This window comes from Schistocerca americana, chromosome 1, assembly GCF_021461395.2.
Source record: "Schistocerca americana isolate TAMUIC-IGC-003095 chromosome 1, iqSchAmer2.1, whole genome shotgun sequence".
NCBI lineage: Eukaryota > Metazoa > Arthropoda > Insecta > Orthoptera > Acrididae > Schistocerca > Schistocerca americana.
In genome coordinates, this window is record NC_060119.1 from 877,397,189 (window position 1) to 877,411,171 (window position 13,983).

A 13,983-nucleotide genomic window follows, 5' to 3' on the forward strand; every position below is an offset into this window, starting at 1 on the left:
CTGCACTCCATATTTAAATGTATGCAAAAATAGGTCCAGAATGGCTAACACTTGTCAATGTTGCTACTTGGTAAGGCCACAACCTATTGGCAAACAGTGGATTTCTCCACTGCATTGTCTGTAGTGATAGTGTGGAATGATTCGTCATCAGTGGCATTAAGCTGCCCTTTCTGGATTGGTTCGGCTGTCCCCATGAAGAAACCTCTAGGGATGAGCAGTGGCTGCTCATGACAATTAGCAATCCATAGTTCTTGATCACCTGCAGTGCTCATGATCATCACTGGCATGTACATTTCTTTTGTAAGCCTGAGTAGCTTTTTGCAATCGATACAGCTTCACAGTTTAACTGAGCATCTCGAATGATGACTGGAACTCATCTATTTGATGATGCCAGGATAACAATCCTTCGATAGCAAACAATTGCTCAGAGCAACCTTTGTAATGTGTGCTCACTGGAATAGCTTCGACACTCTGGAGCCCCGATCTTCTGGTCTATGACTGCTAGTGATGCTTGCAAGAAGTTCCATCCCAGAATAACATTATGACCACATTCTGATGAAACTACAAATACAAAGGTATATGTTCTGTCACAGACAATTATTATTGTAATAGATGTTACTACTGACTGGATGTATTTCCCATTTACAACTTTTTGCACAATCGCTTTTATATCACAGAACATAGTCTTCTTAAGCCGGCAACATTAAGCATTCAACATTACAGAAAAAAAGGAAGATCAGTGTCAAACACCCCATCAACAATGAGATCATTACAGATGGAGCACAGGTTCGGATAAAGGAAAGATGGGGAAGGTAATTGGCCATGTTCTTTCAAATGAACCATCCTGTCATTTGCCTAAAGAGATTTAGGGAAACCACAGGCATCGTAAATCACGATGACTGGATGGGGAATAAAACATCATCCTCCTGAATACAAGTCCATTGTGCTAACCACAGCACTACCTCACTCAGTTATTACAGAAAAGGAAGTCTCTGAATTGACTAGTGCCTGGACAGGTTAGCCACCAATGAGGATGACAACAATACTTCCTGGCATTTTCGTGACTATTTGCCATGGAGGATTTTCACCAGGCAGGGCTGGGCTCATCTGCACAGATGGTTCTCTTGTTTTGATTTTCCGGATTTATCGAGCAGCTGAGTTGCTGGTATCTCTATATGGTGATAGGGAACAGCTAAAGCATGATGGGGAATGGAATGAACAGAACTGTTGTTATGGCTGACATCTGTTGGTGTAGTAGTTGTCGAAAACTGGCCTTCTTTCTTTGCAGAACTGTACAAAGTGTCCAGAGCGTCCACAGTGGAAACATACTGCCATATCGCCTTCTCTGCCCTCCAAATGTCTGTACTTCTGCAGGGCGTTGTAAGTGGAGGAAGGGTTAGCTGTATCTGTGTTGTTTCAACACTGCATTGACATTTGTCATCTGTGGCATAAATCCTTTTTTGCTGAATCAGTTCTTCCTGGGACATCTGACTGTTGGTGGTGGTTGTTGGTAAAGATCGGTACACTTCTTCTTCAACATTTTCTATTAGCTCCTGATGTTTGGTTTGGCATTCGTAATTGCTATCTCTTGCTCACTCAGACTGACATTTCTGGCTGCCATAAATACTGTATCTCTTCTCTTACAACCTGCAGTATGAAAGAGGTGAGCACATTACAGTCTTCTGCAACTGCCATGGGGACCATATTCGAGAGTCGGTCATACTTATGTCATCCCCACCCTCCTCCCTCCCCTTGATGCACTATGCTGGCACCACATGATTAGTTAAGTACACATTTTCCAAGCACATCATGTCATCTCACCTGTTGTATTTGGCGACTCAGAGGAATCCTCTCAGCCATTTGGATGGGTCCTGACCACCACCTCTGGAAAACATTGATGGATGCCTGATGTGCAGCTGACTAACTGCTGTTTAGAATCCATTGGTCTCCAGAATATACAGACTGTGGAGATGTATTGCTTGTATTCCAATGCCTATCCATGTAGGAGACGGGCTTTTACATTGCCTAACTGGAGCCATTATGACGCACTTGTTTTGAAATACCCAGTGTCTCCAACAAATAATGTCACTTTATAACCAGAATGAAGGGCAAACCAAAAGCAGTGTCATCAATGAAGTATAACACTTAGCTCTGAATCGTTACAAATCGCAACAAGCAGTCAGAACAGAAAAGTGCGTGGATGGAGAGTGCTGCTATTTACAGAAACACTGAATATCCCAGATATACAAACATTATAAACATAAGACATGTTGAGAACATTCGAGAAATGCTAAATACTAAATAATTAATAATTGTTGGTGGGCAGTTTTGAAGTGGCAACCTGAAACATGCCAGGCAGCAATGCTAAATGCTATGCCGCACTCCATTCAGCACAGGTCATGGTAGTATGCATCTTGCTGCAATTTTCGTCTCTGTTGCCTGAAGTACAGCCCCTATTATATTGAAGACACTTGTTCTTGAACTGAAGGCTTTACATCACTCATCAGGTGACATTACTGAAAGAAAGTTTATTGCGGTACAACCCTTCCTATCAAGTCTAGCTTGTTCATAACCCTCCATGTCAGAAGCCTTGGCTTGTAACACCTATCTGATCTCTACGTATATCATACACTACTACACAAAAGTCAAAGTGCATTTCAAGTTCTATGCACTTTACACTTAATCAATATTGCTTCCCGAGTTGTGTCAAATTCCCTCAAAACCATTTGTACAGAATGACAAGTGATTTGAATGGTTTATATCTATATTGTCATTTGTCACTTACATAAGTTTTTTCTCTATCCACATTCAGTTTCTGTTCTTACAGAGTGAACCACTTCATCTAAACAAAGTAATTCAGCATTACAATTGTAGTTTAGACATTATCCCAAATGAAGCTAAATTTTTGCACCACACGTACAAACATGATAATGCAATTTAATAAATGAACTATATGTGCATATAGTGAACTAATGAGTAGAAAAATATTCGAAAGCTAGGAAAAATATACAAATGAAAGACAAAAGTCATTCTGCTTGTCTGCACCCTTACCTCAATATGTGATTTTTCAATGAAAAGTTGGTCTGTGCGCCGAAAAGCATCTTTCAAGGCCCGGACAGGATCCTTTGGGTAGAATGGACTTTCTGCCAGGAACTGATGCAGATGGCTTACTCCATAAATAGCAGCATCGGTCCCTGCATGTCCATCAAATACAGCATAGTAGCTGGCTGGACTGGGATCCTAATCAAGAAATGAAAGCACAGAATATGCTCAATTATCAAGTCGAATTATGGAAAATAACACAGAAATATACTATCAACAACACAATGATTACGTCGGAAACACACTGCCAAAATCAATCAAAGCCATTTTTATTTGTATTACTTTATATATAATCAACAATATTATGTAACGGATAGATTGCTACTCACCATAAAGATGACATGTTCAGTTACAGACAGACACAATAAAAAGAATGTTACGCATTGAGCTTTCAATCACTCACCCACACACATACACACAAAGCAGGCATAACTCACGCATACATGGCCTCTATTTCTGATGACCTCTATTTCTGGCCGCAGCAGCCAGAGATAGCAGTCATGTGCATCAAGTGCCTGCTTGTGTGAATGTGTGCCTTTTCTTTCCTGAAGAATGCCTGGCACAGCATAAAATGAGACTGCAAGAAGATAAAAACATTGGACACCAGTGGAAACTTTAAAGGGAATAACAAGGTTTGGATCTTTACAATGCTAAGCTAGTGCTGGAAGCTACAAACCTGGTGGTATGTTTTAGCCATATAACTGAAGTACAGTGCAATTATAAACTTCGAACACTTTAAAAAGGAGTGCAGTAAATTTGTTCCTTTTTTAATATTAGCTAGCTACATTCTGAGTTCTGTAAATTACATTGTAACAATTTTCAGAAAATAATAATAATAATATCAGGTGAATGAGAGATGGTAGAAGCACAATCAACTTTTCAGGTCTGTGAAGTAATGGAGGGTCACAATGTTCTTGTTTTTAAAGGGAAATTACCTGAGATGTTACAGACACTAGAGAAGTATTCTTTCTACAGCGATGTCAAAATCTGGGTGTCTCACCTCAATTTTGGACTTGTCACCATGAATACCTTAATGGGCAGCCCATAACAGTAATAGCTCCATGAACAAACTATGTTGTTCATAAGCTGATTCCTGGGGACTGGTAAATGTCAAATAAAAATATAGCCAAGATAATAAACATATTACATGTGTGCTTCTTAGTTATTAACAATATCTTACACTAATTAAAACTTCCGGGCTAAGAGGGCGTGGTCCAAGTTAGATGGGTCGACAACATATTCCTGTCATGTGACGCACATGCCGTCACCAGTGTCGTATAGAATATATCAGATGTGGTTTCCTGTGGAGGAATCGGTTGACCTACGACCTTGCGATCAAATGTTTTCAGTTCCCATTGGAGAGGTACGTCGTTTCGTCTACTAATCGCACGGTTTTGCGGTGCGGTCGCAAAACACAGACACTAAACTTATTACAGTGAACAGAGACGTCACTGGACCACGGCCTCTTAGCCTGGAAGTTTTAATTACTGAAGACGCCGGCCGTGAAAGCCTACACGCTATGAATATCTTACACATTAGGACGCTTTCATTGTGGGTGCCTAAATGTTTGAATAGAGAAGTGAAGAGGATGTACAGAGCAGTTCTGGCCCACTGTGATGCTACAAAGGACTTTTTGGTTAGAGTAATGACAGGGGATGGAAACTAATTCCACACTTATGATTTCGAAGCCAAGTAACAGTTAGTCATAGGAATGGCAGTACAGATGAATCCTGTGACCAAAGAGGTTCTGTACACAGAATTGACCAAAAAAGTCATGACATCCACTATCTGGGCTACAGACAGAATTCTGTCGATGGTCTTCCTACCTCAGTGACACAGTATAACTGCAAAGTATTTGACAGCCTCCTGTATCAGCTGAAGGAGACAACTGAGATGAAATGCCATGGAAAGTTGACCAAAGGGATCCTTATACTGTATGGCACTGCACCTTGGCACAATAGCCAAGATGTAGCTGAAGATGCTACATTTCCAACTGGTCAACCATTCTTCCTATTCACACATCCTAAGTCCTTCTGAATACTATCTGTTTTCAAAGAAACACCAGAAGAGTTATCATATTGATGACACTGAATTCTTCAAACATGCTGCTGGAAGCTAGTTTATCAAACATATTATTTTACTGGAGTAGATAACAACAATGCAACAGTTGCATAATTAAGTTGGGTGGGCATAGCATTTTTGAATAAATGTGTGGTCTAAACTCTGACTACTATTTCTGTGCTAAGCCAGAAATATTAGCATCCCTTCCCTCTACTGTTATTTCATACTCTATTTCTAAATCTGATTTTTTTCACACCTTATTTTCTCTGTATGTGCTATCTTCTGTTAAATTTGCTGATTCTTACCTTTTATTTTAACAAAATTTATTTGATACACACCTTTAAAAATTGGTTATTATTCATTATGGTTAAGGTGAATTGTTAAATAGTTAATGTACATGCAGTTAATCTGTTTATATAATTGGTTACATATAATTGGTTACATTCAATGTTGATACGTTTCAAATTTTACAATGTATTTTTAAAGCTCTAGCAATAGCCAAGTTTGAAGACAAAATTAAAAGTATTACTGATAATGATATAAAGGTACTGAAACATTTTTGTATATTACATTATACAGGGTGTGTCTTGTAAGAATCACCCTCCCCAAACATATAGCTGGAGTCAGCCTAAACAAATGCTCCTCAACACATCTTTCATGTACCATACATCGTTGAGGGAACACATTGGTTTGTTTCCCGTGACAGACAAAATTATTTTTAGCATGGAATTTTACATGTCCACTCGACACACTGATGCCAAATTAGTCTGTTGCGATATTCGTTTTACCAATATGTACTAAAAGGGGCAGTAAAACATGAGGTGTAACGAGTATTCCAACAGTGACAGCACCACCTATGCCCACACTGACTGCTACCGCTGTGCAGCAGCATGCTGCTCAGTCGCTACCCGAGTACTAATTATTCTTCAGGTTCTTAATGTCCCTGCTAATACATGCCAGTAAAATGCACTCTATCAAATGAGCGTGTAAGATTCCGATTTCAAAATCATTTGTTCATAATGGGAAACAAACTGAAGCTTTCCGTCGATGCTATGCGTCTTAAGAAAGACGTATTTGTGTTCACACAATGAAGGCTTTCATGACCAGTGTTTGCATTCTCGGTGATTTCTGTTTTATGTGCATTAGGCCATGGTCTACAAAAATTTCTCTGTGTAATGTTTCGTCTTTTCAATGCTGGAGACATCATCAGAGGCAATAACGACTCACTTATCAGAAAGCAGTTACAGTCTTAAACAAGCTCAGCACGTCACACAGTTTAAACACATCATTGCGATGGTCAGTTCATGTTGTCATCAGACCGCTGCGTGTTACGGGACTTGTAGAGGAGAAGAGTTGGCACTGTTTGTTTCATTTAGCACTAAGGCCAACAACTTGCCTAATTCCAGGCCTTTTTCTTTTCTGTTAAATTTGTTTTGCACTAGGATTTAAAAAGAGGGCACAGAAATTCAGAAGCACAAAAATAACTTAACAGAGAAGGAGGAGGATTGAAATTAGACCAGTTGTGGGCCTTAGGGCTAAATAAAACAAACAGCACCAATAGTTTCCCACTAAGAGCACCATAACATGGGTTGATGTCACTCTGCAATCCTAACAAGGGAACCTCCCCATCGCACCCCCCTCAGATTTAGTTATAAGTTGGCACAGTGGATAGGCCTTGAAAAACTGAACACAGGTCAATCGAGAAAACAGGAAGAAGTTGTGTGGAACTATGAAAAAAATTAGTAAAATATACAAACTGAGTAGTCCTTCGGAAGATAGGCAACATAACGGAGCATGTGAGCTCGGGAGCTCCGTCGTCCCGTGGTTAGCGTGAGTAGCTGCGGAACGAGAGGTCCTTGGTTCAAATCTTCCCTCGACTGAAAATTTTACTTTCCGTATTTTCGCAAAGTTATGATCTGTCAGTTCATTCATTGACGTCTCTGTTCACTGTAATAAGTTTAGTGTCTGTGTTTTGTGACCGCACCGCAAAACCATGCGATTAGTAGACGAAAAGACGTACCTCTCCAATGGGAACTGAAAACATTTGATTGCAAGGTCATAGGTCAACCAATTCCTCCACAGGAAACCACATCTGATATATTCTATATGACACTGGTGACGGCATGTGCGTCACATGACAGGAATATGTTGTCGACCCATCTAACTTGTACACTTTGCGAATGGGTAACAAGATTCTTCTACCTTGCCCGATTTAGGTTTTCTTGTGGATGTGACAATCACTCCCAAAAAAGTGACGAAAAAATAAGAGCTTGTCACATAAACTGAAAATAAAAAATTAAACTTTTCACTCGAGGGAAGACTTGAACCTAGGACCTCTCGTTTCGTAGCTGCTCTCGCTAACCACGAGACCAAGGCGCTCCTTGACTTCCATTGTCCTTTATGTTACTTATCTTCGCATGGACTACTCAGTTTGTATATTTTACTAATTTTTTTCACAGTTCCACACAACTTCTTCCTGTTTTCTCGATTGATCTGTGTTCAGTTTTTCAAGGCCTATCCACTGTGCTAACTTTTAACTAAATCTGAGGGGGGTGCGATGGGGAGGTTCCCTTGTAAGCAGCAGTCGTATGTGTCCATGTCACTCCACAATCCTAGGAAGCGGTATGATGACGTCACAAGCCAATCATTGCGTGGATATGTAACAATAGCTTGGTTCTCTGAGCTTGTTTGAGACTAGATCCTTTCTGAGCCGTTAAAGTCTCTGATGATGTTTCCAGCAATGGAAGACGAATCTTTAGGCAGAGAAATATGCCTTGAACGACGTCCCAATGCCCATAAAACAAAAACCACTGTGTACATAAAACTTCTTTTTTTACAGTGAAAAATGTAACTTTTGAATAAAAAGTTTTCGGGTTCCCATCGGCGTCAAATGATTAAAATCACACGAGTTTTTGGCTAAGCACTCCTTGGTCATTGTCGATTAGTCTGACTGCCAGTGGGCTACTGGAGCGACCGTATATAACCTAGCTGTCGGCTGCGAGTTCACTGGCGCTCGCAGCCTCGCCATATAAGGGCATAGATTGACTCCGACGTTTGAAGTGCCCGCTTCAACCACACGATCACTGGATCCCATGCTGCACTGAGCTGCAGGCCACCATCTTTGTTAAGAATGTTATCGGTGAATTTTATTTCAATGGCTTCTTTAGTTACACAGTCCCAGAAGCCGTTAGTGCGAGCCATAACAGAGGTTTCGTCAAATTTAATCCCGTGATCGTTTTTTTAAAGCATGCTCAGCTAAAGCGGATTTCTCGGGGTAGTGTAGGCAATAATACCTCTCATGCTTCTTCCTGCGTTGTTCTACAGTGCATACTGTTTGTCCGACGTAAGACCGGCACACTTGCTATGTATCTTGTAGACCCCAGGTGTTCGGAGGCCTGCTGCATCTTTAATTAGACTCAGTAATTGCCAGATTTTTGTCGGAGACCTGAAGATCGGTTTTAATCTTCTGCCTTTTCAGCAGGCGGCTTATCTTGATTCTTACTTGAGATCACTTCCTATATTTGATGAACGTTGCAGCTATTGTTCCTAAAAACATTATGTAGGTGCTCAGAGAGCACGCTATCAGCATCTGATATAGTTCTTGCACGATGCACCAAAGTTTGCCATTTCGTTTGCAGCAAACAAGGAAGGGCAATGCTTTGTCTTTTTCTAATTCTAAGACGAACCGAATGTTACTGCTAATGCCTTAAGATATTCCAAGAACTTGTAAAATTTCTCACATCTGTGGGGCCAAATGATGAACGTGTCGTCAGCGTATCGAGAGAAACAGCTGGGCTTTAATGGCGCCGTGTCTAAGGCAACATCCTTGAAATTCTCCATGAAGTGGTTTGCAGCTGCTGGAGCTAATGGGCTCCCCATCGCAACGTCGTCCATCTGATCATAATACTGACCATTGTACAGAAAATAAGAAGTAGTACGAGTGCGCCCAAATAACTCAACCATGTCACCTACAAAGAAATGGGATAATAGGTCCAAAGAGTCTTTGATAGGCATGTTCGTAAACAGCGCCACCACATCAAAACTAATCATAATGCTCCTTCACTCAGTCAAAGACGGTTGATTTTTTCCCAGATGTAAAGTGATGAGCTGGGCCAAGTACTTCGCTAGCTTCTATGTTGGTGAACCAACGATGGATACGATGAAGCAGAATAGTGTCCCTTTCTTCCACTGAAGAGCAATGTGCTCTTTGTTACAAACATTGGTCCACCACGCAAGAATGATATCAGACGCTGATAACCCGCTCCATGAGCACCTATCCCAAGTCTTTAGTAATAACGGCTACGATGTTCATCAAACAAATGAAGCGATACCAAGCAAGAATCAAAATAAGACCACCAATGAGGAGCATGAAAAGAAACTTACTTTCTTGCCGTTATGTGACTTCACGTCGGGCAAGATAAGCCGCCTGCTGAAAAGACGTAACATCAAATCGATCTTCACGTCCCCGACAAAAATCTGGCAATTACTGAGTCCAGTTAGAGATGCAGCAGGTCTCAGAACACCTGGGGTCTACAAGATACCTTGCGAGTGCGCAAACAGTACACACTGTAGAGCAACGCAGGAAGGAGCGTGAGAGATTTTATCACCTATGCTACCCAAGAAACCTGCTTTAGCTGAGTAGGCTTTAAAAAACATTCACAGGGTCAAATCTGACGAAATTTCTGTCATGGTTCTGACTAACTGCTTATGGGACTGTGTAATTAAAGAAGCCACTGAAATAAAAATAAGCGTTAACATAAGCGTTGTTCTACAGTTCACAAGGGGACCGTGCGTACTTGCCCTCACCGACATAGTTCTTGTTGACAAGGTGTGTAGAAAATGGCTAGGACTTCAACTTATGTAAAGAGGAAGGCGCAACTCTCAACCGTTTTCGAAAAAATCGAGTTGAAAGTTTCAGGCATGCGTATACGTACTATCGTATGGCAGTTAACGGACAAGGAGTCCGTAGCCAAGTGATTTAAGCGCTTAGTTTCGTAAGCGCAATGTCTCTGTATCGAATCTCGCTGCTGGTGCTTTCTTTTTATTTCCATGTAACTCTAACAATACACTTATGACTATCCAAACGATCAATATTTAATGATTCATATATTATTTGCATAATATTTATCCCGAAAAATAGGAAAACAAAATATTTTTGTAAGAACATTGGAAATAATAACGGATACACGACCAGTATAACCTCTGTATTGACATTATTGTATCTACATTTGTGACACGTATGGAGCACTGCCCGAATAAGGATGATACTGACTGTAGGAAGCATGGAAATCAATCATTGTTGTGGCATACTACACACGTAATGAACGCCGAGTTTTTGCACGAGCATGGTTTTTTCAGTGTTTCTACTTCAAGACAAACTTCGTTTACGTTCGTAAACGGTTCTCAGTCACCACACAGTTTCACGGCGTACCACGCATATCTGATCAAATCACCGAATGGCGGTGAATTTTTATGCAGTCTTGTCTTGAAGCTATCTCTCTCTTGTGTTCGATAATGTACGAGCAATTTTGTAGTCGCTCTATAAAGTTTTCCACCTGCCTGTAAAAATAAACGTCGCAGGGCTGCTCCAATGGAGTACATTTTGATGGAATTACTTTAATATGGCACGTTGACAGACCTTCTCCATCTTGAAAAATTTCGTCGTATAAAACCGGGTTCGTTTGCTCTCCCCATGAATCGAGTAGCACAAGAAATTATTGTTCTTTCACGTATAGCTTCAAGATGTCGATCATAAATTTCCTGTTTAGTACTGTTGTGAGTTTTCCGGACTTTGAAAATGTTATCATAACATTTTTGTATTTGTGTGCGTACATAACAGTTGCTTCTTTGCACCCTTAGTTTAAATGAGCCAGTGGTCTCTTGCAAGCTTACGAAGACCGTTGGCAGTAATTTTCCAGATAATGTGACAGCATACTGTGCAGTGAACGAATGTGTTACCTCGTGCATATCCTTTCACTGCACAAGAACCACTTTTGTTCCGCGTTCAGCGAGAGTTCGGTTGACTGATAGTGGCTTTTTGCTTTTACTTGCGCCTTTATCCCGCAGTTTCGCAAGGTTGGCATGGTTAATGTTAAGGGGTGGCCGGATGACGTACCTGTCATCACCTCGTACCAGCCGGCACGGAATTAGTGTACACCAGCTGTCTGCGTCTAGTGTAATCCATGGAATAGTGCGAACGTGTTCAGATGTCTGCGAGTCGTGTAATAGGTGGGACGTGGGGACCAGCCCGGTGGTCACCTAGTGGGAAGTGGAAAACCTGGTTGACTGATAGTGGCACCCTCTACAAACACTCAAATATTAGCATCGTATGGTTGCAACTGATGTAAATGAATCAGGTACTTTTATGCGTAATATCTGTTTGATCTGTGTTAATAACATAATCCTAGTCATATTTTGGGATGACGGCACAAAGTCCGCATTCCGAAATTTGCTGGCATCAAGGACTTTCTGCAGTGAAGCGCGTTCCTTCTTGGACACAAATCTGATGATATTTCTGTGATGAACGGATGTCTTAGTTTGAAGAGCACAACCCACAAGTCATAAGCTTGAAAATTTAAATCAGGAAACTGATTAGCCAACAGCAAGGGCCCACTGCCGCAGGTCTCTCGTCGGTATCTCCTGATTACATTTTCGAGTTCTATGAAACGATCATAGGTCCACGAATCAATTGTTCAAGTTGTTCACGCCTTGTTCCACCTTGTTTTATATGTTGTTCCCATCTTTTAAAATCTTTCATGCTTCTGAGGCGTGAAGCTCCCCTTCTACGGAGAACGGCAAAATTCCATCCTGGATGGTCTCTCGCTACATCGATGACCCTAATCTTCCAATACAGCGGAACATAATCGCTGTCCATTTTCGACTGCTTCTCTTCGGCCTCGTAATCGTATGAGGAATATGCAGATACTTCTTCTGTTTCTTCAGACACACGGTCTTCATCGATGTCTTGGTGGGCAATTAGTTCGACTTGTACCACAAGTTGTTTCTCCGCTTGCGTTACGAAAATTCTGTGAAACATTTCTTCTCCAGTTTTCGTGTGTTCTTGTGTTATTACTGCAGAAGGTTTCGAAGCGATGAGATTGTTTTGGAGAAGGGCCTGTTCGCTGTACACAAGTGTCGTTTTTAACCGTGTTTGTGAAACTTCACTGTATAGTGATTCGGCTTCAAGATCAGGCTGACGTTCTCCTCCTGTCGAAGTACCAGACACATCAATACATTTACTCATAAAATCAGACATCTTGAAACGTTGACATATAACTACCTCAGGAGCTAACATACGAATGAAGTATTCTTCGTGTTTGTAAACACTGTTCCCTTTCTCCCTTCGGATCATTCCATGTAAAATCGCAGATTTTTGGTGGATCCTAAGTGACCATTCCACAATTTAGTCGTATTTGGTACATGGATATCTACTTATCTTAATAGTAAACATGCTAAATAGCACTGTCCTAACTCTAATCATTTTTGATAAATTCAGGTTTCAAGACTGAAGCGTGTGTAGCCAGACATTAGTCAGGCGCTAACTTCTCTGTTTTCAGAGACATACTACTCAGTAATGAATTGACCTACAGACTTAAATTTTGTATGCGTTTGGTACGTAGGCCACTCAAAAATGTTCGAATGTGTGTGAATTCCTAAGGGACCACACTGCTGAGATCATCGGTCCCTAGTCTTAACACTAATTTAACTAACTTACGCTAAGAACAACACACACACACACACACACACACACACACACACACACACACACACGCACATGCCGAGGGAAGACTCGAATCTTCGGCGGGAAGGGCCGCGCAATCAGTGACTGGCGCCTCTAACCGCGCGGCCACTCCGAGCGGCGTAGGCCACTAACAAGGGGAGGCCTTGCCTTCGCGGATCGCTCTCCAATTGTAGCGCCTCCATTTTTCCGTTTGTTTAACAGGGTGTACCAAAGCTCTCCCGTCCGCACTGATTTTCGACGATGTTATAAGTTGCGCTAGGGACCGCATCAACCTTCTTTCGAAGTTAGCAGGCGCGGCGGCTCGTTTCGGCCCATTCAACATCTGTCCTTCAAGTGCAACGAGCGAGTTACGGAGTTTATATTTCATACCTGCCACAGCGAATTTGTGTTCGTGGGGTCTCATTTCTAATTCGAACGTTTGACTTACGTTATACGTATTCGTGTCGGAATATCGTTTCTACGTCTTCCGTTAACTATACGTGGTTAACATTATGAAGACAATTAATAACATTTGTGAAATACAACTTTGTTTGCGGAAAACATAATGATGTTCGAAGTCGCCAGTTTTTCCACGACAAACGACTTTCAACAACTTATTATATGCATAATTGTTGCAACTGATTGCCAGGAATATATATATATATATATATATATATATATATATATATATATATATATATATATATATATATCTGAATTACAAAAAACAAATACTAAAAAAAAAATTGCATGGTGCGAGGTTCGATCCGGCGACCTTCGGATGACGAACCCGAGCGCTTACCGCTGCGCCACGACGCTGTGGAAAATTATTAATCGTTGAGAGTATTTCACCGCAACTGTTTCTTTTAACTGTCGATTTTCTCGACAACGGCTGAGAAGTGCATCTTGGTGCTTTGCCACATTACACATCTGGCCATGAGCTTTTATTATGCGCAGTATGAATCGAATCTGAATTTCACAATTGGCGGCCTCCCCTTGTAAGTTGATTTAATGTATAAAAAGTAGGATACATCATTCAGATTTTTTTATGAAAAACGTTGGAAAGTACACTTTTTTATGTTCTGCTTTAAATTTGTGAT

At 41.0% G+C, this 13,983-nt stretch overlaps 1 protein-coding gene across 1 annotated transcript in view; it reads right to left on the reverse strand.

Annotated features, from left to right (window-relative positions):
- Positions 1-13,983, reverse strand: part of LOC124614112 (protein piccolo-like) — a 1,087,733-nt gene that overhangs the window by 700,715 nt on the left and 373,035 nt on the right. The window contains 1 exon segment of the mRNA XM_047142918.1: positions 3,052-3,240. Coding sequence (XP_046998874.1) covers positions 3,052-3,240 — 189 coding nt within the window.